At 40.7% G+C, this 27,559-nt stretch overlaps 1 protein-coding gene and 1 long non-coding RNA gene across 4 annotated transcripts; one reads left to right on the top strand and one right to left on the bottom strand.

Moving 5' to 3' along the window:
• Positions 1 to 19: 19 nt before the first annotated feature.
• Positions 20 to 27,159, bottom strand: BDKRB2 (bradykinin receptor B2). 3 transcript variants are annotated; one of them, XM_058807335.1, is made up of 3 exons: positions 26,945 to 26,996; positions 6,829 to 6,945; positions 20 to 2,899 (listed from the first exon to the last, which is right to left on the bottom strand). In XM_058807335.1, exons 2-3 carry the CDS (start codon positions 6,875 to 6,877, stop codon positions 1,755 to 1,757), a joined length of 1,194 nt encoding a protein of 397 aa, XP_058663318.1. In that variant the 5' UTR covers positions 6,878 to 6,945; positions 26,945 to 26,996; the 3' UTR covers positions 20 to 1,754. The 3 variants fall into 3 exon arrangements, with proteins under 3 accessions (XP_058663318.1, XP_058663320.1, XP_058663321.1); XM_058807337.1 differs by lacking the exon at positions 6,829 to 6,945 and having other exon boundaries at positions 26,945 to 27,159; XM_058807338.1 differs by lacking the exons at positions 6,829 to 6,945; positions 26,945 to 26,996 and adding an exon at positions 23,024 to 23,072.
• Positions 24,508 to 26,409, top strand: LOC131559094 (uncharacterized). Its single transcript, XR_009274843.1, has 3 exons — positions 24,508 to 24,581; positions 24,855 to 25,197; positions 26,141 to 26,409. It is a non-coding gene; the product is annotated as an uncharacterized LOC131559094 (long non-coding RNA).
• Positions 27,160 to 27,559: the final 400 nt, after the last annotated feature.

Raw genomic sequence — 27,559 nt, 5'->3', positions numbered from 1 at the left:
AAAAAAATGGTGTTTATATATTTACATTATTTAAATTAATGTGATATTAACATAATAACATTTTTATATTTTTATGTTATTATTAACATAATAGTATTTTATATTTTACTTCTCAGTACCAAATACTCAAAAATAACTTCTGTTGTCTCAATAACCTCTGTGTAGAGTTCATTTTGTCTAAGGGTTGCATGAACAGCATGCTCATGGATGAGACAGTATGATAACACTGGATATAACAGAAAGCCTTGTAGTGTTTCATCATAGTTGTCCCCATTGCTTCAGACAAAGAAAGGATGAGCAATAGAAGTATTTATGACATAGGATTATACTGGTTTATCAAAGAAAAACCATGGAAATTGCCTATAAATCATATACAGTGATCTAAATCCCTTAGTCTTTAAATCACATTTGCACACACATTTTGTGGTTTAGTTATTTGAAGGTTTAATACAAATTTTCCATTTTAAATGAACTTTTTTACTCCATTCAAGCTCACACAGATAAAGACCATGTAGCTGCCATCTGAGTTTACTCATGTCACCAAACTCCATTTCCCTTGGTAGCTTTAGAAGCTGTAACCTTAAGTGCTTTGAAAAGAATGAAGACTGTTAGTTTCAGCATATCTTAGATCATCTTCCACTCAGTTTTGATCAAGGTTCCTAGAGGTTAAAGTGCATACAGACAATTCAGTACACTGTGAGTCCCTTTATATGTATAATCAACTTAGCTCAAAAATACAGTCCAACTGGGGAAAAGCCATCTTGTATTAAAATCTCACAGATTAACTCTACAAAAAAAAATGTAGGTATTAATAGAATCTGAATACTTGAATACTCTGAGCTTTCAAGACCACTGTTATCTTCAGTTAGATTTCTAATGTAGTTAGATTATGCTCTTCTTCATATTCTCAGTTTCTTCTGTTTGTGAGATTATACCAGTTGTGCTGAGATTTTATAGATCCATTGAATTACATTAATTATGCTTTGTGAATACTAAGAACCCGAGTCTCTGAGCTGAAGTGTAAGCATGAATATAAATAGCATTCACTCACTCAAAATGAGTAGATGAATGCTTTCACTCCAAGGTAGAAAGGGTAAAGAATCTTCTTCTACGAAGAAAACTCAGCTAACTTCATGCAGGTGGACGCAGGTTCCCTTCCAATGCTGCTTTACCTTTTTTCAGCTACTTTTCATGCTTATTTGCTTGTGTAAATCTGTAACTAACTGAAGCAGCTGCAAAAAGGTACTTCTTGTCAATGAAAAAATCAGATTGTTTCAGATGACTGAAGAGAGAAGTTAAAAGCCCAAAAGATGGACACATCTAAAAATGCATCCTACAGGATTCACTTAACAGAACTTACTCAAATGCAAGCCTCTCCCAGACCAAAACCCTTATCTAACACACTATTATGGGTACCATACATAGCTGGAGAATCCTGACAATTGCTTCTGTACTGGGGCTCTGTTTGGAGAATTGTATGTACACCTTAGAAAACATTCCAAGTGATGTATGTGCCAAGTATCATTCAGCCATGAAAATGTAAGAAAGCTACAAAATAGGATTCAATAATGAAAAACATCCAGTAGCATTAGAAGCAGGTCTCTTTATGGAATTTCCACTAAGATCAAACAACCCTTTTCTCTCATGTAATGAACACTACCACATGTTTATTCTGTGAGCCCATAGCAGATGGATATTAGTGGAGACTGACATGCTAGAAGGCTTTCTTCCTTTAAGGATTTCCTAAAATTATGCTATTGGGGTAATGACAAAACAGACTTTTTCCTTGGGTATTCGCTTGAGATGGAAGTTCTTAAAGTGTCCAGGGAGTTTTCCATCTGCACAGACTGTGATTTTCTGCACCTCTTTGTGAACAAGTCCTTGTAGAATTCCGCAGCCTTCTTCTGGAAGTTTTTCCCAACAATCACATACAAGACTGGGTTCAGGCAGCTGTTGCTGTAGGAGCAGTATGTGGCTATCTGGGTCAGAATGTCATTGATGTCCTCCAGGCACTTGAGGGTGGGTGAGAAGTAACGGATTGTGTCGATGAATGTGCTGATCTGGAACGGAAGCCAGCAAATGATGAACAGCAGGAGCACAGCAAAGACCAGCATGGTGGCTCTCCTCTCTGTCTGGACTACCTTCATTTTTTGTAGCTCACTGCTTCGTAAGGCCTTGATGATTTGCGCAGTGCAATAGGTAATTACACAGAATGGGATCACAAACCCCACAATATTCAGCAAGCTGTTGTTTGTGGGCTCCCAGAAGCTAGCTGGGTAGAGAAGAACACAGGCTGTGATGTTGTACTCTTTAAAATAATGCAAATTTCGAAACGCCATTGTAGGTGAACACATGAGCAGTGCACATGTCCAAATTACAAAACAATTCCATTTGGCACAGACGGTTCGTCTCATCCGTCCAAGGGACATGGTTTTCACCAGGGCCAGGTAGCGGTCAATGCTCACTAGTGTCAGGAAATAGATGCTAGAATATAGGTTCATGTAACTCATAATGTTGATGGCTTTACAGAAAAACTGGCCAAAAGGCCAATGAAAATTATTAGAAATATTAATGGCCCAGAAAGGTAAAGTACAGACCAACATGAGGTCAGCAAATGCCATGTTTGCTAGGTAAATTTCAGCCACTGTGCAGCTACTCTTGTGGAAACACAGGACGGTGAGCACAAAGGAATTTTCTATTGATCCCAGAATAAATATAAACCAGAGAAATCCAGGCTGAAAATCCTGTAGCCATTTCCACACATCTGCACTAACACATTCATATTGATCTATCTGATGCACTCCTGAATTATTGTGGGAATACTCTGGACTGACTGTGAGCTCCTGGGTAGTCATGTTGTACAGCTGCTTAACATTTTCAGCTGTGATGGAAACCATTTCTGTGAAGAGAAAAATAGATGACATTAGATTGCTGGATCTAGCTCATTGCTGCAAAAAGACACAATAAGAAAAGCTGTCTTTTGCTTTTCCTAATGTCCTCAAGCACAGCTTTTGAACAGGCTTGCAGTTCCCTGGGCTGCTTCTCATAGACACTGGGTGTGTCTGTAGAATGCTTTACAGACTGCAGTGCTATGGACTGCCTGGACCAATGTTCGGGAAGTAAAACAGAGGGGATATAGCAACAATAGGTATTGTTATGAATGGGTTAACTGAAGAGAATATTTAGAAGATTTTATTCACTAGAACGGAGCTGCAGCAAGTCTTTGTTAATTCTTTGAGGATGTTCATCATTATTTTGTCTTCTTATATTTTTATTGCACTAGCCATGGTCTCCTGAAGGACAGGTGTGCCTTGTGTCTCAGGTTGCTATTTCTGTGTCACATCCTGCAACATTTGACACCCTCCCCTGCAAAGCAAGAATTGACTGGAATTCAGTGGTGTTTCCTCCCCAAAGAACACCATCTATTTTCCCAAATGTCATGACTGTACAATAAAGAGACATTTAGTTTGCAGCTCTAGCTTGCATTGAGAACACTGAGGGATCAGTGTTTGCCAGCAGTGTGCCTTTCTCAGCTTCTCACTGAAATTGTCTGTGTATTTCTGTCTCTGTGTTGCAGACTCTTTCTGCAGCCAAGTCTCTGTAGAGATAAATGGTACAGCCTTCCTGGGGGAGCTGTTTTAAGAGGTGTGCAGTGGGTGGGCTGGCAGTCTGGTAGAGACAGTGGCAATCCTGTCAGCCAGGACCTGTCTGCAGTCAGCCAGCTTGGGTGCAAGAGTACAGTCTGAAAGCAGAATACTGTAAACATTCTACAGATCAGAACAGGGAGCTATTGGCAGGCAGAAATGTCAGATGTGTACCTTAATGTTACTAGAACCAAACAGAATTTGAGTGTGCAGCATCACTCACTACTGATAAAATGCTAACTGTGTTTTCCTGTTGTTGTGTTCTTGGATAACAAATGCTGAGATATTATTCAAATGCAAGATTGGCTTCCCAGATTTGTACATACAATTCTCTGGACTGAGTCACAGAAATACTGTTTGTCTTTTTAAGGTCTTTATAATAACCACTTTATATTATCATTTGACTGGAAGCTTTTAAAATGTACTTTTAATTAAGACATTTGTCCTATTCAACCAGTAACTTGGCAGTGAAAAGGGATGGATTTGCAATTCCTGAAAGGATGAGGATTCTCACTTGTTTTCTGGTTGTTGGAATTGTTGGCTGGTATTAGTGCTTAATATGCACACAGAAGTTTGGCTATTGGTTACAGAATTGATGAAAAATTATGGTCATATTTAGTGTACTTTGTGTTAAAAAAACACTGTAGCACTTAAACATCTCAAAGCCCAGCTTGTGTGATGTGAGGGCTGTCACCAACAAATTGCAAACAGAAGTTTCAAGTCTCCCTTTCTTTCTGCGCTGGCACTTCTCACTGTAAAAACACATAGGAAGTGAAATACTAATGGATGGGCAACAAGAGGTCATCTGTGAATAGAGAAGTTCTGTTGCCTGATGCAATTTTAACAGAAACTGTTTCTTCTGCTGGTAATAGGCTGTGAACCAGCAGAAAAAAATTCAAGTGCATTGTTTTACACTTTGAGGTTAGACGTATGCACAATAAGATGAACATTAGTAATTCAGAGAGTGGTCATAAAGGTCATGTTGGCTTTTTCTGGGATTTTCCCTCATTACATTAATTTACAGAATTTAATTTACAGCAGATAGCAGCTCCAAAACTGCACATTGATTTATCTGTAGTTTCTCTGCAATTAATCTCTTTAAGAATTTGATTTAAAAGGGGAAGACCTAGAATACTTTAAAATAAGTTACTTATACCATATTACTGTGGTCTAGGAACAGTGTGCAGGGACTAGTTAGGATGTCACCAAGTCCATGACATGGGGCTTCTGGCAGCCTGCCTCCTTGGTCCTTAGCTCAAGTCCTTCCATAATGCATTGCTAGAAATAGGGGAGTGAACAAGGTAAAATGTGCTCATTATCAGTTTACAAACCTTAATGTTTAGGGTCAAAATTATGTGCTTGATACTATTCTCTATTGCACAGGAGGATCATTTAAAGTATGTGATTGATGAATAAATTATGTTTGACAAAGTCACAACTTACAGAAGGCAGTGATTTGCTGTTTTCTGGTCATATTTTGGTGAAAATAAATGTGATCCTTTCACACATTCTCTACAAATACATTTTGTGCAATGCAAGACAAACCTAATACCTCAGCAGGGGCTTTCAATAAGATTTCATGTGGCAGTCTTGGCTGAAATACTGCCCAGCCGAACTAAGCTATCATTACTGATTCTGAGGGACCCCTGCGGGGGCTAAATTTGAACCTGATGGAGTTCCCATCCTGTTGTGAGTTACCTCCTCCTTGGCAGTCTATAAAACCCACTGTCAGTCATGTTGTTCTGGAGTATCTTTTTTAATAGCATTGGGAACAAATGACAAGGTTTTGATGGAGGGTGGGAGGCAGTCATGGCCTGGAAGTGGTGACCAGCTCTGTGCCTCTGGCAGACACTGTCCCCACCAAGGCAGGAGGGCTTTGGAGTTGGCTTTGGGGCTTTGGGGTTGGCTCATGGGTGTTCTTTGGGTGTTCTTGGCAAGATCCTGCCAATGCTGCAAACCAGGAACCCTTGCAGAGGGACGGGGAAGGAGGGGTTGATCAGCTGTTGGATTGTCATTACAGGCAGGTGGAGAAGGACTCCGAAAAGGTGGTGGTGACCAGTGCCACAGCCTGAAACTGTGAGGGCTGGGCAGTGACCAGGGCACCTTGGTGTCTCCTGCCAAACTCCTGGGATGTCCTGCTGTTCAAGGACTGACCCACACATGCAGCACTGGAGGGAGACACCAGAAGACAGGCATGAGTTAATCAGCAAGCCAAGGAGAACAGCAGAGTGGTTAATCCTAGAATGTGGAGGGAAAATGTTACAGCAATACATGTTGGGGCTATGGGAGTTCCTGAAAGAAAAGGAGGGGAATATGTTGAATTGGAACAAAAAGTCCTCTAAAGATCAAGAGATATGAGCTAAGGAATGGAAGGATAGGGGAAAAAAGGTCAGAGCTCAGTTAATGCTGCTGCTGGGTTAATGCAAGCTCTGGCACAGCTTTACTCCCCAAATGGGATATGCTGCTTCAGGTGAATGTTTTTCACCAGCTCTTTTGGGTCTGGATGAAGCCCTACAGCTCCTGAACTCATGACTCTGTTAGTATTGCCACTGGTGCTAATCTTTCCTTGTGTTATGCTAAACATTTCCATACAGTGAATGACTAATGTCTCATGATGGTCTTAGTCGTGTCTTATACAAGGACAAGTTCTGAAATGTGTAATGAGTTCAGGTTATTCCAATGTCACCTGCACTAATTACTCTGGGGGAGTAACAGAGAGACTTTGTAACATATTTTACAGCTGTTGTGGCTTTGCTGATTCCATGTTTTGTAGAAACAAGGTGTGAAATTTGTAATTAGTATATTCTGAGATTGTCATAATATTAACCTTGCTAATTTAGTTCTCAAAGAGAAGAGGTGGAGCCTGAAACAGATAAATGTTGTTATGATGTTAACTGCTATAATGTTGTTTGCTGGAACAAAAGAGAGAATATTAAAAAGCATAGGTACACAGTCCTGATGTTTTCCTACACAATCTAATTTGCAAGGACAAAGGATAAAGTGAGCTCAAGGCCTCATTAGTCTTTTCTGAATGAGGAATTTCTGTGATGGATGATCATCCATGACGAAAGTTGCCTAGAAAGCAGCCTTATTTTCATTTTATTTCAGGGATTTCTTAGCAAGGCCATGTGAAGGTTAGTATGACACCCAGACTGTAGCATCCCTAGCACACTTTTACAATTACCTGGCTTGCTTTCAGTGCTGTCAGTGGCCAGAAGTGTTTTCAGAGACATTCAGCTGGCTTGCCACACATATAGCTCCATGTACAGCTGAGGGCCAATGGCACAGAGGAGAGGAAAAGCTGGGAGCAAAAATACGGGTTTGAGTGGATGCAAACTGCAAACTGAGAGGCACTGGCTGACTTCTGACATGGTGATATTTTAGAAGATATATTAGCTGCGGAAAGAAGTAGCAAGGGCTGCCCCAACCTCTCCTCTGACTCTGTTTCTCTGCAGAGCCCAGCCTGCTTTGACATTTTCTATTTTTTGTGTGAGTTTGTCCTCCTGAACATCTCTGAGCCCAGCTTGGGCAGCCAAGTGTCCCTGGTGGTGCCTATTTGCCAGGCTGCCTTGCTTATTCATGGTAATATAAAAGCTACAGTCAATGTTAACACAGAAGCTGCTGGAGCCATGAGAGGAAAAAGGGCCTAACAGATCTGCTGCCACTGAAATGGGAAATAGCAGGAGCTCAAAAGCTGCTGTAGGTAAGGGAGGTTTTCTGCAAGGAAGCCTGGTAATTGTAAAATTGGTACCAGCACTGGTACCCGCACTGGTACCCCATGCAGGTACCAGTGCTGCCCTCAGGAGCCTGGATGTAAACCTGACAGACTCAGCACCTTGTTACAGGCTGGAGTGATGTCCCCAACCTGCCTCATTTGGGACCAGCAGACAGGAATTTGCTGGCCAAGGAGAGAGAAGTTTAGTTTTAACAGCTTTGGAGGATTTGGTTCCTGGACAATGTCTATTTGTGAGGAAAAGGAGGTTTTTGTTTAGTAATGGATTATAACAAAACAATCTCTGTGCATAATTTCCCCTCCAGCCATACTGACAGGTCTGGCAGGCCTGGAGCATGTGTGATGGGATGGCATAAGCACAGGCAGTGCTCAGCAAGAACCCAAAGGTGTGCTGGGAAATTGAGCTTCAGTAGTGGATTCTTACATTCAGAATTTAGTATCAACAAAAATACAGGAAACCCACCCTGTTTATAAATTCTATGCCTTCTCCATAAGGTTTATTTTGAAAGCTTCTATTTCAACCTGATCTTCTTGCAACCTTTACTCCTGGAAAAAATCTCCTTTGTCATCTATTCCCAGTTCACAGAGACTCTTGTTTCCACTTAATCCAAGCCCAGTGGGACTGCTCGTACCCCTCTTTGCCCTCAGAATGGGTTGGGTTTGTATCTTTACCTGGAAGGTAAAATTAAATCACTCTTGTAGCATCTCTGAAACATGTTCTGAAATATTCCCTGAATATCCTTTTAATTCTGTCTTTCTGTGGAGGCATTAGTTATTTTGGAGAGGTAGAGGAAGTGTGGGAAACATTCCTAAAATGCTCTGCTTTTACAGATCCCGCAATATTAATTTTTAATTTCCAATCTTTGTATAATGAATCTCTAATGGGCTTTACTACATTTGGGGTTGTAGATCAGGGGACACTTTCTGTGGTAGTGTTAACTTAAGGTTTACTGCTTTTCATTTACTCTTCACTGGCTCTTTTACCTTATGGCTGCCCTTGCAGATCATGAAGCTTCATGTTGAACCAGATTCAGGAACTTGCCTGGGACAAAAATAACCTTGTAAAAGCAAAAATTCTTTTTAACACAAATCAGCTCCATAGTTTGCCAGAAAAAGGCAGTAAAGAAAATATGCAGAGGACATACCTCTCACAAGTGTAATTTTTAGATATTTGTTGTGTAAGCCTGAAGCACACCATGGAAAGAAACTATTGCTCTGCAGTTACCATTAAAGGTATCTACAACAGCTATGTTGGGAAAAATGGGGGGAAAAAGTTGTTCTGTAAAAGTAGTTATTTCAATAATAATGAAACTAAGGTGAGAAGAGGCTACTAATTTTCCTCCCTGTGTGGGAGATGAAGTCACTCAATTCCAACAAAAGAAAGGTGTGGAAAGATCAGAAGTCTAATCAAGTGCAATGCATAAGATATTTTTTATATATAACTTTTATGCAAAGCACTTTGCTTAATATATTTTTTCCCAGTGGAAATCTTGAATATTCTTACTTTAAATTTTCCAGAGTTACAATTCCCTAAAAAAAGAATCCTGTACTTTTTAGCTTTAGAAATCTGGTATGTTATTTTTCGATGCTCTTTATACAACCCGGTCAATAACTCTGATTACTCTGACAAAAGATATTATCTCTGTGCAAAGTAGCTATAACTGAAATGGAGAAGAACAGCATGGCTGGACTGTGGTGAGAATTGGAAGGAGAAGAAAAATATGAACCAGTTCAGAGAGAAGTAGTGTCCTGATCTCAGGACCTTTGTATAAGGGAAAGGGCCCATCTCATTATAAAGTTTTGATTTAGTTCAGATTTGGTGATGATGTTTGAGTTAGTCCATGTTTGACCTCTGACTTGCTGCCATTAATATTTTAGAAATGTTTCAATTACTATGACCTCCAAAACATTGCAAATATCCCCAATGCTGGATTTTGCTGTTATTCTGAAAGAGCAGATTTATTACAAGAATTCTATTTAATCTGAAGTTAGGAATAATGCTTTCATCATTAGAGGCTGTTTCAGGTCAAAACACAGAATCTGCAAGTATCTCCAGCCACTAAATCATTAAATTTCACCCTTGTAATCCTCAGAAGTTTCAAAGACCCAACTGGAAAAGCCCAGAGTAGCATAGTTTGATTTTGTAACTGAGCCAGATTTGAGGAAGAGGTTGACCTTCCGACCCACATTATCCTAAATTCCTTGTGCTAATAAATGAAAATTCCAGTTGGATTAAGGTCAACAACAACAAAAAAATCATAGAATCGTAGAATGTCTTGGGTTGTAAGGGACCTTAAAGATCATCCAATTCCAAACCCCCTGCCATGGGCAGCTCTGATAACCTGTCATTCCCATTGCAATATTTATAAACGCCACGTGTTATTGTAATAAGTTAGCAGCAATTTTACTAAGATTACTTTATAAAAGTGAGTGGATTCAGTGTCTCCTGTGAAAATTTCTCAGCTGGCTTGTTACAAGGCTACATGAGCACACCAGTCAGTGGTGAGCCTAAGGACTACATGGAGCACTCTTGCCATAAAGGTTTAGTTGCACTTTTGTTGCAGGTGTTAACTCACTGGGCTGTTCCTTGGAGCTATGTAACTCCTCTGGTTTGGAAATCTTTCATGGATCCCAGCCTGTAGAAATACCCAGGAAAACATTGCTGTTGGTGATACACTGAGTGAGGACATTGCTTTTGCAGAGAAAGGCATCATTAAATTTAAAAGGGAAGGTTATAAGCAAATAAGTAATAGGAAATGCCAAATCCACCAAGCAGTGCTCTAGAGTTGTTGTGAAACGTATCATAGCAAGGCACAGCTTGGATGAAGGAATCAGATGTGAAGATAGACAATAAACCTGCTGCTAATATTAGAGAGAGTTTATCAATAAAATAAAGGAGCTCTGCAACTGTGGGGCCATCAGGAACTGAAAATGTGACACATACAAAACATGTTCATGGTGATGTGCTCACATTAATTCCATTAAGTTAAAGTTAGACCTGAATATCTGGTTTAGCATTTAGTTTTCCCTTTTGTACATGATGGATTAGTAAACACAATAGAACTGCTCTGAAATAGAACTTCTTATGCTTCTCAGCCACTTTTATAATTGTAGCTCATCAGCAGAGAAAGAAGTATAATTCCAAAACTGTCTTTCACATCCTCCCAGTGCACATTTCAATTCTGCTGTTCAAACAGCTTAGAAAGTTTAAGCTGTTCTGATTTACAGAGTTATTTTCTCCTCATCTCTAGCTTTCTCAAGACTGCATATGTCTATGAAGAAATGAAGAATATGAAGGTCTTAAATCTGAGTGTTAAACAAATATAAGCCAGTTTGTTCCTCTCTTTGTAGTCTTTGGGCAGATGAAAGATCTACTTCGAAATCTCTATTCTGTTTAGCTTGGAATGAAAGCTGGAAATTGGGTGATTTACATGCCTGTGTACCAGGAGGCCACAAGCCTACTGAATAATGTTGGTTAAGATGTTTATCTTCATTAACCTATTTTCAGTTAGTATAGATACTTAAATAAATATTGAATCAGAATCTTCCATCTTTGGAAATATCATCAGTTTTGAGGTTTACAGTATCAATCTCACAACTCCTTCTCCCCCTCCTTGTGAATACTTGCTGCTCTTCTCTTTAGTTCTTTGGGATTTGATCTTGGACCTGCCTTAGACTTACTGCAGCTCCACAGCCTGGTGTCCCTGAACCAAGAAAACTTTCTGACTCTAACAGCAAAGCACATAAATCTTACACAGCACAAGTCACAGCTGGATCTACACCTTTTCTGTGTGTATTGCAGTGTGTTTGCTCAAAATGTTTTGACAACTGATAAGGAAAATATTCAAGCAGGAAAAAACTGACCACAGGCTCACTCTGCAAGGTGGAAGGTTATTTTGGTTTGTTTCTTTTGGCACTTCCCATATGAGAACAGGTAAGGTTAACCATGAGTGCTCATTGTCCAGAACTCAGCCAACAACTAGCATTTAGGTTAGCTTCAGGAGAGTGAGAAATCTAGGAGCTGCAGGAGGAGTGGGACTGCAAAAGCACTGCAGGAATGAAGAACAGTCATCCACATGAATTCATCCTTGAGAACATTTTCAAGGCAACCAGCATGGGGTAAGGTTCAGCCCATGTTCAGCTTAGGGCTAGGGGAGTGACAGGCTTTGTCTGCTCTTTCAGAGATAGGGTGAGCCCTGTCAGGCCCGTGCATGTGTTTATCACCCTTCTGACACTGAGTCTTATCAGTTCTCTGTATTTTCCCATGTATGTGATATTGGGTCAGCCTACTTTTGCATACTGCTGCCTTGAAATTTGTAGTTAGCATTTGCTTTCAGAAAGCTCTGAGCATAACACTGAGCTTAAGGTCTTCAGCCATGTCTGACTTGTGATCTTTTGGTTCTTGTTTACTTGATTTTCATATTTGGTCAAAATGATGTTTTGTATTTTCCATTGTTAGCTGGAAGGCCTCCTGCAAACAGGAGCTGTGATCAGATTGTGGTTTGCTTACATTTTTGAGATTTGCCGAGTTTATGTTTGACATTGGTTCTGTTGCTGAGAAGATGATGTGTGTATTAACATAATTTATTCTTGTTCCTTGCTGGTTCACTGCCTAGCTTGATAATATCTCCCCCAGCTGAACTTGTAAGCCAAACTGTGCATTTGTACAGTGAGAGAAGCAGCCAAAGCAGTGCTTGGAGTGAAAGCAACATGCCTTGGCCCTAGGAACCTCACAGGGCTCCCTGCAGGGTGTCAGAAACTGCTGGGAAACCCTGTCTTGTCCTAACACCCCTGCACTCATGGTGTCTGACAAAGCTTGCACAAATTAGGTACAGTACGAAGAAAAATGAAGGACTATAAACTTCCTGAGTTTTATATGTCATGTAGATTTAGCAAGTCGGAAAATGCCAAAGGGGATGTATCTACTCTCCTGAGCTCTGCAGGCACCCCTGCTGCAGACAACGGATTGCTGTGCCCCATCACCACTACAAAATTAAGTGCTTAACACACTGGCATTGTGAGACCAAGTTAATATCCATTGCAGGACTCTGATACCATGTGAAAGGGCAGGTCTGACAGTATCAAACAGTACAATGTGCCTCTCAAATGGCAGACAATGCCCTGAGCCCAGTGAATAGCTAAGGTATCCAGGAATAAAGAAATGAAATGCTAGAGATCATATCAAGAGTAGGTTGTGCACTTAGATTATATTTCTTTCTTAAAGTGAAAATTTCCTGCTTTAGAAAGCAGTCTTTCCTGAAAACCAGATAGCTCAAACCTATTGCAAGAACCAGGCTAAAACCAGCTAAACTGGAAAAGAAAAAGGAGAATTTTCACCTGACTGACAGCTCCTGGGACATGGGCTGGAGGAGCTGAGCTGTTCCTAGTGTGGGGTCTCAAAACTGGTCTTGGGGTTCATCTAGTGTAGTTACAGTCTTGATCTCAGTTTGAAAGACAGGAGAGCACTGATGAACCATGCCAGTGACATAAACTTCTTGATATATTCACTACAGACAACAATAGGAATATCCTACAGAGAGAAGTGGACGATATTAATAAAGTCTCAGAGGTGGAATGGTAAGAGGAAAAGGCTGTAAGTCCTGAAGCATATCAGTTCCCCAAGAATATTAGTTAGTGATGCTCTTCTATTTGCCTTGCTGTAGTGGAGGCACAGAAGAGCTGTTCAGCAGTGCACAAACCTCCACCCAAGGCTCCCCCCATGATGTGCACGTGGATGTCCTTTAAGGCTTTTGCTCTTTGATGTATTACTCCCACCAGACCTCTTCAGCTCAGTTTAGCCACACCTTTTCCTTAGCAGTTGAAATACTGCTCTTTTCCCTGGGTGACAGCATTAGGTTCTCATGACCATGTAAAATGTGAGGGTCTAATGGCCTAATAGTATTTTTCAGTATTGGTTCCTCTGAGCATTAAATATTTAATGGAGAGATTTGCCTTTAATATAAACTGGCTCTGTGCCCTGAAAGCACTTTACTTCGAGCACCTTGAGGACATTTTGGCAGCCATTTAGGAAAAAAGAAGAGATTTGCTATCTTGAGTGCCTCCAGCCACTATAATATTTACACTGTTGTCATGTATTTGCGATAATGCAGCATTTCCTGCCTATTTTCACCTTTCTGTCACAGGTGTGGCCTTTGAGGAAAGCCCAAGTGGCTCCAACAGCAAAGAGCTCCCAAAGAAGCCTACAGCATGTGTGGCTGACTGGCTGCTGTCACAAAGTCTAATAATGATTTCTTTGACAACTACTGCTTTCCTCATTTCTTATCATACAGGTAACCGATGATTTCAGTCTGCTGTAATTAGCAAAAACATAAAAGACATTTTAACCTGTCACATTGTATCTGAGAACCACATCTGCAGTGACACAGCCATCCCTTCCAGCAGCTGGACACGTCTCAGTCACAGCTGCTGTCTCCATGGCTGAGCCACAAGCTGGTGGCTCTGTGCAAGCAGTGCAGTCCTCAGCACAGGAGGCACCACAGGCAGAACCTGCCCTCCCAGTGAATCAGGAATAATGCCTTGTGTTTCCTTAATGCCTTTCACCACAGGGCTGTATGGATGGCTTCACTGAGTAATGGTGCAGCTTCCAAACAGCACTTCAGGCTCTGACAACAACAGAACAGGGTAGAAAATATCTAACTACAACTATGTAATGCTTAGGTGAAATTACAGCTTTAATTTTGAACAGGTAAAATTCAGAAGAGATGATATTTACCCAGTTTGTTCAGGTTAGCACCTCTAATTTATGGATTTCTGAAGGTGGTCTCAGTTTAATTTAGAACTTCTGAAAACTGCTACACTAAACTATAAGCTCAGATTTCAGTCTCCTAAACGGGTTTTCTTGTGGATCATCACAGGGAATGGTCCCTAGCATCACTGATTTGTGTCATGGAAGCAATATAAATGTGACATGATACTCATTGTCTAAATGACAGGTTGTCATTATAAAATAATTTTAGGGTTTTGTTTATTTATTTTAATTTTAATATTCTTTTAAAAATTAAAATCAGAGTATGGCAGTGCAAGCAATGGTGAGTTCCCTTCTCAAGGAGAAGCCTAGTCTGTAATGTGCTTCACTTCCTAAATGATAAACTTCAGAAAGCCATTTTGCCTTGTCCTTCCTAGGTCAAACACATCCTCCTACGCTGTTGTTTCTTGAGCAGCTGGGACAGTCATTTCATATTATTTTCGTGTATCTGCTCCTCACTTTGCCAGTACATTAAGTATTTGCAAAGGAAAAGAGGTCAGTTTTCAGATAGCCTATTTAGAAATCCCCATACTCTATGTATTGTAGAGAAAAGCTCAAAACCACATGTACCTGTTAGAAATGGAGTGCAATTCACACTGTAGTGAACTTCAAACTGTGTTGCAATTATTTTGAAAGTAACAGCAGATAAAAATTAGATATAATACAAATGGAGCCTATTTTTCTACTGAAAACCCAGGGGAACTCTAATGACAACAGTTCTTTAATGGGAATACACCCTATCTCTATTAGAACTTAAGAGCTCAAATACATGCTGAGAGGGGGATTTGGTGATTGAACTGTGCAAACATGAATATGGCTTTCAACATTGAGAGATCTAGAAGGTTCAGGACACTTCTCCAGCTAAGAAGTAGTATAATTTACAGTGCTGATTTACAAAAATCAGTGTCTGGATTACCATTTTAATTTTGCTTTTTTATGCTTTGCCAGTATTGAAATTAAATTGTATATTAATTTATTGTTATCCCTTTGTTAGCAACAGGAGATGACAGAGCCCTGCTGGAACCTGGTGCAGACAGTTTGTTTTACGCTCTGCATATGCAGGTTCTGAGCACTGGTGTTTACAAAGAAGATATGTCCTATCTGCTCTTTCCAGAATGTCAGACCCAACAAAAAAACACAGGGTAACAATTTAGTTAGAGAGACAGATTCCCTTAGTATATGCCACAGCTCCTTCAAAGAACTATCGTACCCAAAGCTAACAAAAAGATAAAAGTTTAATGTCTTTGTCTTTGACACAGACAGTGGGATCAAGTGTACCCTGTTTGCCAGTGACCCAAGCTGTGTGATGCAGGTGACTGACACACTGGAGGGAAGGGATGCATCCAGAGGGAAGGAATTCCGCCCAGAGGGAAGGGATGCTTGAGAGGTGAGCCTACACAAAGTTCAGGAGGTTCAACAAGCCAAGTTGGGGCATCCCCTGATATCAACACGAGCTGGGATGGAGAGCAGCCCTGCCAAGGAGGACTTCTGCTGGATGAGAGGTTGGACATGAGCCAGCAATGTTCACCTGCAGCCCAGAAAGCCAATTGTGCTCCAGCCTGCATCCAAAGCAGAGTGGCCAGCAGGGTCAGGGAGGGGGTTCTGCCCCTCTGCTCTGCTACAGTTGCTGGATCATGTTCTCTGGTACGTTAAACTCACATATTACTACTCTGAGCTATGTAGGAGATGCTTTTTAAGTTGTCAGAGTGATTTTTTGACTATCAAAACAGAAAATTTCTGAAGAAACTGATTCTTAAAGAAAGATTTTTCACAAAATATTCGGGTAATATAACAGAAAATGTTTTAAAGATGTCATTTTTGTCTTGAACAAAGGACAAGATGTACTGAGTGCTCACAGTTTAGCAGGTGACCCAGATCCACTCTTGCTCTCTATGGCTAACTATGAGTTTAATATCTTTACAAAGTGGAGTAGTTCCAAAAAAAGAAAAAAACCCCACAGACTGCAAGAGCACAATTCACTACAGTTTATCCTTCAGGCACTTGCTTAAGAAGGAAGACGCTTCTTTCAAAATCCCTTATCAGTGCTCCCCATTGCCAGGCAGATTTACCCTCTGTGTGCGCATTTCTTCTGTGGTTTGTTTTCTTGCTTTTGTTAAAAATGTCAAGACCCTTCACCGATTTTTCTCTGGAAAGGAATGTTGTCTTCTGACCAGCTTTGTTAATTTTCAAAAATAGCCTGATTTAAGTAAACCACATCACCATTGCCCTTGTGACCCATGCACTGCAGAGAGAGCTCTGTGGAATTGTCACAGCAGTTTTGGGCAGCAGGTGGTGAAGGCTCAGGGCAGGATGTCAGGGCAGGAACAATCGAGGGGAAATGAGGGAATGTGAGCTCTGGAAGGGAGCACAACCCTGCTAAAGGGAGCAAAGGAGAAGCGCTGTGTGGAAGGAAGGAAGGAAGGAAGGAAGGAAGGAAGGAAGGAAGGAAGGAAGGAAGGAAGGAAGGAAGGAAGGAAGGAAGGAAGGAAGGAAGGAAGGAAGGAAGGAAGGAAGGAAGGAAGGAAGGAAGGAAGGAAGGAAGGAAGGAAGGAAGGAAGGAAGGAAGTGTCGGAAGGAAGTGTCGGAAGGAAGGAAGGAAGGAAGGAAGGAAGGAAGGAAGGAAGGAAGGAAGGAAGGAAGGAAGGAAGGAAGGAAGGAAGGAAGGAAGGAAGGAAGGAAGGAAGGAAGGAAGGAAGGTGAGAAATATAATTTTTATATAAACTTTATATAATATAAAGTTTAATTTCCCAAGAGGGCAAAGGGCTCCAAACCAAACAGTGAATAAGGATTCTTGCCTAAGTTGGGTATATGCCAGGCTTATGGGAGCTTCTTCTGGGATTTTAATTTAAAATGTTAGAAAACTTAGTTAGTTTATTCAGTTTGGATCCATATTTTACCCAGCTTCAGAATAGTGCAAAATCTGAAATTGTTTGATTCTTGTATTTAAACTTTTCTTTGATTTTTAAAAGTTATTTGACCAGAGTACATTTATTCTAAGGCAAACTTTATTATATTGAACCCTTTTTGAAACCAGAAACAAGTGTGCTGTGGAAACTATTTAACCTGTCTGTAGAAATACATGAGGCAAAGAGTAGAAGACTGGAACTCCAGATGTCTCATACTGAACAGTTATGAGCTGTAGCATGATTTAAATGTCAATTTGTAGACTACATCTATTGTAGAAGAAAATTAATTGTTGTTTTCTTACATTTCCAAAAAAGAGTCTTCCCAAAGCATTGCAGGAAACACTTATACAAAACTGACTGCACTTTGTAAATTCTACTTCCTTCTATTTCTGGGAAATGTCCCTTTTGCTGACCCAGCTGACTGGAATTTATGAGCTATAAGGTGACTATTCTGAAAAAACAAAAGCTTTCCAGAGGAAAGAAATAATCAGAAGGTGAGGGCACACAGTTGTCTTATGGGACTTGCCTCCACATGTTTTTTTTTTTTTTTTTAATGTGCATGTTATAAATTAAAACCGCTGATGCCAATATCCCAGCCATTAATGAACTACATTCATGTCTGATTCATTATGACTGCTTTGGTCAGATGGCACTAGTATTATTTTGAAAATTTACTTGCAACTTGCAGAGGAGAAAAAAAAAATACATGTGTGGACGAGATTCTTAAGTTTTAAACTGGTTCCCTTGTTCTGGTAAATAGCTATTCCAAATTCTTTGTCTTATTTGAATTTCCTATTTACTGTAATTGCCTACACAGATTGCAGGCTTGGAAGCAGATAACTGCTTTTTCTTATTTATCTGCCCATGAGGGATAGTCCCAGTTCCTCATGACTTGGAAATTCTGGCATTAACTGAGAAAAGCCAAAAGATCCTCACGCAGGCAAAGGAAAATAAATTTAAAAATGCAACTGATCCTAATAGATGCACACATCAGAAATGTCTGATGAAAATATTTGACGGCTCTTTTGTGCAATGTAAAAAATCTGGGAGGAAAGTTATGGAGGTTCCATCCACGTAGGATCATCCCCTAGCAATGGGTAGGACAGGACAGGGCTGCATGGATATGCAAAGGAACATGATGTATTTTATTTCCCTGGCAAGATTCTCATAATTTTAAATATGTTTTTGTGAGTGTACATACATATATATGTCTGTGTGTGTACACAGAGAGAAGGGAGAGAATTTCTACAAAGTTGACACTTCCTGGTCCCCTTCAGTGCCTCACACCTTTTGCCTGGTCTTTTGCTGTTTACTCAGGGACAAAGTGGCTTGTGTGCTCCCCCAGCACTATCAGGACCAGGCACAGGAAACTTTTCTAGGTGATGCCAAGGTGAACAGCCATCTGCAAGCTGGTCTTGAACAGGTAAAACAGGATTCTGCATGAGGAGCATGTGGAGGGCTCCACAGAGTACAAACAGTGTCAGGTGGGTTTGTGTTAGATGACTCAGTGTGAGGAAATAAAGAAAGAAAAGTTCATCCTTGAGCTCAGGTATCAGACAGAGATGAGACTGTTATGATAAACTGCCTGATGAGATTGGGCTGATTGCAAAGTCCATTGTCTGAATTCAGTGTTGAACTGAAGCTGTACAGTTACAAAGGCTAGAATTTGACTTGGAGCATATCATGTGTCCCAGAGCTGGGTTTATCTGCTGTGCTAAGTAAAGGAACATGTATGGCATACATTTCTTTGTAATCTCCTAATATCACAGCTAGGACAATCAGCCTTTCACAGACCTTTCCCTCTGAAGACTGAGGTCAGAACAAGAGGATGTGACAATGACACGTTTGTTAAGCAGGCTCCAGTGAGCAAGTCACTCAGATCTGCTGATATATTCATAACACCTTATCTTCTATAATCTGTCATTACTCAGCTGATGCAGATTTGGAGGGTGCTGCAAGCATTCAGTCCAGCTGAGGATCTAGCCTGTGTAGTTACTTGTGTCTCTTTTTCCTCTGCCTCCATCTGCTTGTTTTCCTGGGGAGCTGTTTGTGCTGTCATAGCAGTAGGACCAGGAGCACAGCTCTGGAGATGCTGCCATTCTGTCTGTGTTGCACTGATGGCCAGAGGCTTTGGGCATCATCAGTGTGCAAAAGTCTTGGGACAGGCTGTGCCTCAAGGAGCTTCTGCTCTAAGCAGAATCCAAACATAATGCAAAATGTAGAATATGACTTATTCTAGGGAAAGACTGCTGCAGAATGAGGTGAGAGGTGCATGCAGAGCTGAGCCAAAATCTGTGGAGGGATAGAATGTAAGAAAAGATAATGCAGAAGGTAGTCTCACACCTGAGGAGTTGCAGCAGTTGTACTGATCACCAAAGATTAGGAGCAGGCCTGCCCTTAATAGGCCACAGCTGGGTCCAATAGGAAGATGAGTGCTACAAAAGAGTGGGTTAGCCAGCTGAGAAGAGAATTGGAGTTTGTTAGTTGTGCTGTGAGGAGAGATGGAGTTTGTTTGCTTTACTGTGAAGAGGAGGGAGTCAGTGCTGTAAAGAGCTGCCCATGAGACATCACTAAGAAGGTATGGGAACTTTTGCAATAAGATGGCAACAAAAATCTATCAACAAGTATTGCAATATTTCTAATTTCCCTACTTACTTGTTTAAGGATTGGGTCCCAATTTGAATTATGAAGGCTTAACAGTTGCTTTTTGTAAAAATGCTCAGGATACCTTATGAAACACTTCCAGTTTATTGGCCTGCCCACTACCTGTAGGGAGTTTGTCCTTCACATCAGGAAAGGGGCACATTGCTGTGCTCCATATGTGTGGTGGAGGGACCTGCTGTCCTTCTTTGGTAGCCCAGGAGACTTCAGAGCAGCAGCCCTTCAGTCAGACAGACAGCTCATAGGAAATCTCACAACCATGGCAGAGGGACAGAACACCTCCACACTGGGGTGTGGTCCCAAAGGGCTTATTCCTTCCTGCCAAAGCAGGAACACTGCAGGAGGAAAAGCATCTATGAGCAGTTCTGCCTCTGGGCATGCATGCATGAATCTTGTTTAAAAGACCTGGCTCTCTACCATGGATCACTCACTTTTTGGTGGCATTTAACTGCAATCTCAGATAAAATGAATGGGAAAATGGATTTCTGTATTTTGACAGCTCCCTTCTCTGCAAATTAACCATAGTCTGAACTGTGTCTTTGCAATACTATCACCATTCTGGGATACCTTTATGTGCAAAGCTACTGAATCTGCAAACCTGGATGATCAGATTTGTTTGCAGGGGTCACACAAACCAACCCAACCTTACTGAATCAAGTTGAGGAGTTAAGATGTAGGGGACTTAAATATAGCACAGCAGCAAAAGTAAGTCAAATCCATCCTTTCAGAGACCGTCAGAAATCCTGAAATATTTTGGTGAAGTTTTATATAGCAGCTTTACAGCATCTGCATGCTTTGGACTTGCCTATCATCAGACTGAAGCTAAGTGCTTTCAGCTGGCAACTTTGCTCCTTGTGTTTCTCTGGTCTGTACCCCAATTTGTGCCTGTTCTCCAACATTTAACTCCTACATGGGGTGTTGGGCCACGACCAGAGTCCCTCAGTCCCAGCTCACTACTTCTAAGCAAATGAGGTGTCACCACTGTGGTGATCACAAGCAGTTACAGCTGGATCTGTGTGAAGCCAATCTGTGGGGCACAAGTTTCAAGTGCTGCTCTCCCCCTGCCTCGGGGCTGGCCCAGGACCAGGATGCCCTCTCCTCCCTCTGTCCCTGCCCTGGGCACCCACCGAGGGCAGAAGCTGCTCCAGCCTGTGCCTGCCGCCCTTCACGAGTCAGCACCCAGAGGCTGCTCCAGGGCTGATTGCAGAGCAGCTGCACATCACTAAAGCCAGAAAGGGCTGGCAAAGAACAGCTCTTGTCTCCACTGTGAAGTGCCCAGCTCCTTTACAGCTGGGTATCAGCCAGGCAGAGGTAGAACTTTCCATCTCCATGTATGTAGTGCGCTAAATGCAAGAAGGGAGGAAGATAAGCCTTTTGATAAGGGAGGGGGAACTCATCTGTATGGAGCACTTAAGAGGGAGCTTTAAAAAGCTATGAGTGACAAGAGAAGAAGGCTTATGAATGATTTTAAAGAAAAGTGGATGTTTTAGCTAAACAACATTTTTCTTTGTGTTTTTTTTTCATTAAGTTTACATTGATTAGCATTGCTAATGAGTTCAGGTGTACTTCTGCAGTTGATTTAGTTACTGAGAGGGACTCTGTTTTGAAAGCAAAGCTCCATTCTCTGGTAAGTGTTCCTAGACTTGTAATATTAATTTTTTTCCTACTGTGAGTTTAAAAACAGTGGAATTTGACTGCCTAAGAGAGTTTTACACCCTTCTTTTAATAAAAAACAGATTATCAAACACTGGCCATTCTTAAATGATAATTTTTAGGGTATTCATAAAGAACATCCCCAAATTCCTATTGTTTTCTGCCTGAGAAAATGCTTGAAATATTAAATAGCTACAAGAATTTTTAAAGCTGTTTTCCTGTGCAAGGATGGGATGCTTATTTCAGGAAGCTCTAACTCAGTAGGAAAGGCGATTCTTTTGTTAGATTGTCGGTACACAATGTTCAGGTAACTCTGAGTAACTCAATCTTGTTCTTGCATGTACTCAGGGGCCCAATGGAAAACCTGGCAAAGATTTTCTCGAGGTGTCTCTGGTCAGCTATTCCAAAGTCTTTATTAACTTGGGTGTATTTATCCCTTCTGTTTGTGTTTTCACTATTCACACTGAAAAAAAAAAACCCAAGTATATTTGGAAGTCTATAAATGAACCTGGAGTGCTAAGATGCTTCTCTTTATTTTTTTTCTTAATGATTGCACATTACCAGATAAAAGTTATATTCTATCTATATCTATGACTGATATTACTCAACTTCAATCTTAGAGACTCATATGTGAAAATAGATATTTCTTTTACCTAGATAACTGTCTTCTAGTTTCTAAGAAAATATGTACAGATGTTTAAGATAAGTGTACCCCTTTCTTAGGAGATGGCATCTCTAAGGTTACAAACAAAATATTAAAACAAGAATTCTAATAGTTAATTATTTGAACACTTTTGGCTTTATGGTTATTTGCTATTATTACACTAAGAAGGCAGCTTAGGATACTGAGTAATGGAAAACAAGTAGCTAAAAGTATATATATTTAATATATTTCAACCTTTCTTTTTTGGGTTTTTCTTTTGTTATTCTAATTACAATACCACTACTAAGTTCTCTGTTTTCATCGACACCTTAAAAGTTAAGCTCTTACTGAATATTTTTATTTGCATACATATTTTAAAAATAAACTAATAATGTAGCTTAAATGTCATCCAAAAGCTTTCTCCTTTGTAAAAGTTTCAAAGTTTTATCCTTTGCCATTCAATCAGTGCAGATGAGACAGATTAGCAGTGTAAGGTACACACATGCACTTCTACATCTTGCCCAACAAAGTTTACAATCAAAATAATAAACAGAGAAAAAATTATCAGTATGTACAGAAAAGAATTGACTCTGCTTTTTCTCTACAGTTTTGTAGGTAATCTCAGCCAAAACCAAAGTTAGATGCTTGTACTTTCTGATTATTTTTGTGAGAAGAAAGAAGGAGTGCCCAGGGTATGATTACAGACATGAAGTGTCATCTGGATAGGAGAAACCCTTATCCTCCAGTGCATGGGACAGTATTTGTGGCAAGTGAAGTACCCTGTGGCTTTGATACACTGGGTACTTTGAAATAAAGCATTTTTCTGCAAATATTATAGCTCTGCAAAACCCAACATATTACAAAATCACATTAGCAAAAATTATTTTTCTGCTCCAATTTTCTGGAACAGTAATATCAGCTCATTTGTCACTGAACCAGAAACATTAAGAATTAAATAAGTGGTTTCCAAGAAGAAACAAACCACACTGAATATGAAAGAGAAGTGAAAAAACATACCTTGACTGAAAATTCACCACTGAGCAGACACAAATGAGTGAAGTGCAACACGTCTCTGGGCACAGCTCCTCCTCTAGTATGAATGAGTCTAACTTAGGTTTTGCTGCCCCTCCCTGAGCACAGCAGACTCATCACTCTGTTGATGACATCATATTCCTGGATTTTCTCCCATACTATATTTTAAAAACAGTGTTCATCTACTGTATCCATTATGAGACCAGTGATATTTTAATATGGGTGGCAAACAACTCAAACAGAGCTCAGGCGCTGATGTTCCCCAGTATGTGTATAAAACAGTCATGTGTTTGTACAGCAGCCTCCAGAATGGTGCATGAGCATGCATGCACAAACACACGGCTCTTATCCTGATTTGGGTAATGCTGAGAACATTTTTTGTTTTACTGGTGTTAGAGCTAAACAAGCAGCTTTCTGGAGGACTTGGATCTTTAAAACAGAAAAGATAAAATATCTCATTTAAAGTCTAAGAGATCTTTTTTCCATGGGAAAAAATTTACTGTTTGTATTCTGGAAGACACTACTCTTCCCCTCTGACTACTCAGTCTGTTGAGAACAAGTACAGAATCCAAATACCACTTAAAGATTTATTGGACAAAAATTTCTTCAAGGCTGTGGATGAAATCTCTATATTAATCAGAATTATAGCCAACACCAGAGTATACTCTTTTACTTACTACACTGACTTATATTCTGGATGTCAAATAATTAATGGAGAACTCATTTTAGACTGCTTATTGCAGGCATAGTTGGTTTTCCTGTAATATTTACACAATTGCACAGAAATCTGAAATGGCAACCATGGTAGCAGAATTCCACACAAAGGGCATATCTTCATTCAAAGGAGAACTGATCAAAGAAAAGAACAATCCATTCCCCTAGTTTGCCACAAAATTCTAATTCTGCAGTGAACAACTCAGGAAAAATGCTGGTCTATATTGTGACTGGTATCTACCAGTGAACATCTCTGCCTCCCACCCTCCACTGGTTTGACATTTACAGCTCTACTGCAATACGCTTCATTGGTGTGCATTCTGACAGGATAGAGGATCACTGCTTGGCTTTTCAGTACTTCTCCTTTCTTTCTCAGAATCTGTCATAATGGATGCTAGGTACATTTTCTGTCTTTATTGGAACTAGTTGAGTCATGCTCTATCAGCAATACCTCCCCCTGGTCTGTCCCTGATTTCCCTGCACCAGTTCCAGTTTGGTTGAGCATTCTTGAGACTCACAATCTCCAAGATCTTCATTCCACATAGTTTTCTTCAGGGTTTTTTTTTTTTTTTTAACTCCTTATGCACTTGAATAAAAAATTTACAACTACCTCTAGTTTTGGTTTTTTGGCTGTTCATATATTTATTATTAAATATTAACATTATTTTGCAAATACAGTGCCTCAAAATTCTGCTTTGATTTTAAGACAAATGTTATGTGTTTATAGGAGGGACTCTACTGGCTCAGTTGTAATGATGTAATAAAACCCAGCTCTGGCCAGATCTACTCAGCTGCACCTGAGGAATGTGGATAACTTCTGGAAGAGCAGGTGAGGAGGACCCTACAGCTTTCTCAGGAGGCTGAGGCTAGTGTTGCCAGCAGCCAGTCTGCTATGGAGGCTTGCTCCATGGTGAATGGTGAGATGAATGTATGCAGTCATCTCAAAAGCTTTAGGAAGGCAAAGCTCTGCAAGGCAGGAGCTATTAGTCTATACATGCAACCAGGGTTGCCCCATCCCAGATGCAGAATCCGGCACTTTCCTTTGTTGAGCTTCATAAAATTGGTGATTCCCCATCTCTAATATGTCAAGGTCTCTCTGCAGGGCCTCTCTACCCTTGAGGGAGTCAGCAGCTCATCCCAATTTAGTGTTGTTGGCGAACTTATCTCCTCCAGTCATGCGTTCAAGTCATTTATGAAGATGTTGAAGAGCACAGGGCTGAGGATGGAGCCCTCTGGAACCCCACCAGTGACAGGTCACCAGTCTGATGTCACCCCATTCACTGTAACCCTTTGTGTCTGACCTGCGAGCCAGTTGCTCCCCCAGTGTGCAACATGATTATCCAGGTGTGGGATGGACAGTTTGTTCAGAAGGATGTTGTGACAGCAGCAAAAGCTTTGCTGAAGTCTGAAAAGATCATGCCTACTGCCTTTTCTACACCAAGCAGGTGGGTTAACCTGTTGTAAAAGGAAATCAATTTTGATAAGTAGGACTTTCATGCTGCCTGTGACCAGGGACTGCATTGTCTTTCAGGTGTTTTTCAATGCCTCCTGAATAATTTTCACCATAACTGTACCAGACACTGAAATGAGACTGCAGGCCTGTGGTTTCTGCAATCCTCCTCCTTGCCCTTCACGAAAATCGGGACAATGTTCACTGACTTCCAGTCAACTCCAAACTCCCAAGATCACTTGAAAATGATTGAGAGAGGCTTTGCAATTACATCAGCTAACTCTTTGAGGACTCTCAGATTAATACCATGAGGCCCCATAGACTTATAGGGATCCATCTGGAGCAGCAGATACCATGAAATTTCAGAGTATACTGATCATTCTCACAGGCCTTGTCCTCCAGCTCAAGGCTCTAACAACCTCTTGGTTCATCACAGGTGCTGAGGACAGAGGTAAAGAATGCATTAAACACCTCTGCCTCATTTCTGTCCCTGTTTGTGAAGTGACCATCCTCTTCCTGGAATGAGTTGTTGTTTTTACACTGACTATTGTCATAAATATATTTGGAAAAACTTTTTGTTGTCCCCCATATTTCTGGAAGCTGCAACTCCAGCTGAGCTTTGGCCACAGGAATTTTCTCCCTACAGTGGTGAGCAGCATCTCTGTGTTCCTCTATGTAACCTGACCTTGCTGCCACCAGGCACACACTCTGAACTGGGTTATGTGGGAGCATTGCTGCTCAGTTAGCATTTATTTAAGGAACTGAGAGGGAATGTATGCAAATATTTGACTCTGTTAACTCAAGACAACAAGCAGTGAATAAAGAGTAAATATAAGGAGGGAATTGGTTGCCTAGGTAGTTGTTCAGGACTGTTGCAAGGTCTAGGGGACAAAAATCTTACCATGTAATTTTACTTACTGGTTTCTGACTTTTTCCAGGTATTTTTTGCTCTTTTTGGCCTACCAATTCTGCCGGTTTGGAAGAAGGAGGCAGTCCTTGGCTTTTTAACAGGGACTTGGAACTTTGATTTGAGCAGGAGTCCCCAGACACCTTGTGGACAGTGACTTGCACAATTGGCCATGAAAGTGATAGAAGCCACATTCAGTTAAGTGCAGCTCTTGGAATCTCTGTGTGTGTCTGTACACATTGATCAGTCTCCTCGAAGAAGCTATTTTTGCAGCTAAGTCTATGCATTACTTCTCCTAAAGACGGCGATTTTCCAAGACTCACTAATTAAAATTAGCAACTGAAGATTGCTAATCTAAAGAGGATACTGATTAATTTCCTTTTCCTTGTCCTGAAATGATTTGATTCTCTTAAATAAATTGTATCAGGACAGTTTTATAGCATTTAGAAAGGTTTTGTGTCATCACTGAGTCTTGGTTTCTTGGGATGTCTTCTGGCCATTCATTTTGGCCAGTTACATTTTTCTAGAATAGGAACAGTTCTTTTGTCTCCTGTGTGTTTCTGGTCCTTCAATGTGCTGCATTCATTTAAAACCTCTTTTCAGTAATGTGTAAATGCACATTGTTTTTCCTTTCTACAATTAAGAATTATGGTACATTTTTATTGTAAGGGAGATTGAATTAATCAGGATCTAGAATGAGTCTGAGCTACTGAAGGACTGTACAATCAGTCCAGTTCTAAAAGACCTCTAAGGAGATAAAATTTGACTACAGATGTACAGAATATCAACAGAGAAGCAAAGACAATTCTGATGGAAATACTTGCAGCTTACTTACCAGGAGAAAACCCCTTTGCTCCAAAACTGGATCTTCTAACCTTGTATTGTAGAGTCACACAGCCAGAATTAAACTTCTTCAGCTCTGTGCAAGTTCTGTGCACTCGTCTTTGGGAGCAGCCAAGCGGATCTCATGCTATCCCTTTGCAAGCACATACAGAAAACCACAAGGAGCAATTAATTTTGTGGTGGTCTTTTAGCAGTAAAAGTCAGATGAGCAGCCAGAAGCTGAATCTGTGCTGGATGAGATGAAGGAAATGACACTGGAAGGAGCAGAGGAGGCTTTTCTGTACCTTTTGTAGGTCTGCACAGGCTGCAGCAGGAAATGCTGCTGGAATGAGAATGATTTTTATCAGTACATCCAGAAGCATTGGAAGGAATAGAATTGTTACCACAACATTTGGCCCAGTTTCTTCGCTAGCATTAATCACAGGTTGCCTGCACCTCCAGGGAGAGGGGTGATCCAGCTCCACAAGGAGCTGGCAGTCCAGTGTTATGTGCCCTCACTCTCACAGCAATGTCAGAATCAGAATTGCTTCTCTTTCTTCCTTCCTGAACAGCTTTATCTCACCAAGCTTCTCCCAAGGGTGCCACTGCATGCTAGTGTATGGGATTA

Source organism: Ammospiza caudacuta, chromosome 6, assembly GCF_027887145.1.
Source record: "Ammospiza caudacuta isolate bAmmCau1 chromosome 6, bAmmCau1.pri, whole genome shotgun sequence".
In the NCBI taxonomy this organism is placed as follows: Eukaryota; Metazoa; Chordata; class Aves; order Passeriformes; family Passerellidae; genus Ammospiza; species Ammospiza caudacuta.
This window is presented reverse-complemented; position numbering and strand designations above follow the sequence as displayed.

Bases quoted from the DNA above. Each gene is read 5' to 3' on its own strand.
- BDKRB2 (XM_058807335.1), bottom strand. From the start codon at position 6,877: ATGTCTCTGAAAACACTTCTGGCCACTGACAGCACTGAAAGCAAGCCA. The intron at 2,900-6,828 runs GTAATTGTAAAA...TTCTCTTCACAG, and splicing joins CAGCACTGAAAGCAAGCCAG to AAATGGTTTCCATCACAGCT.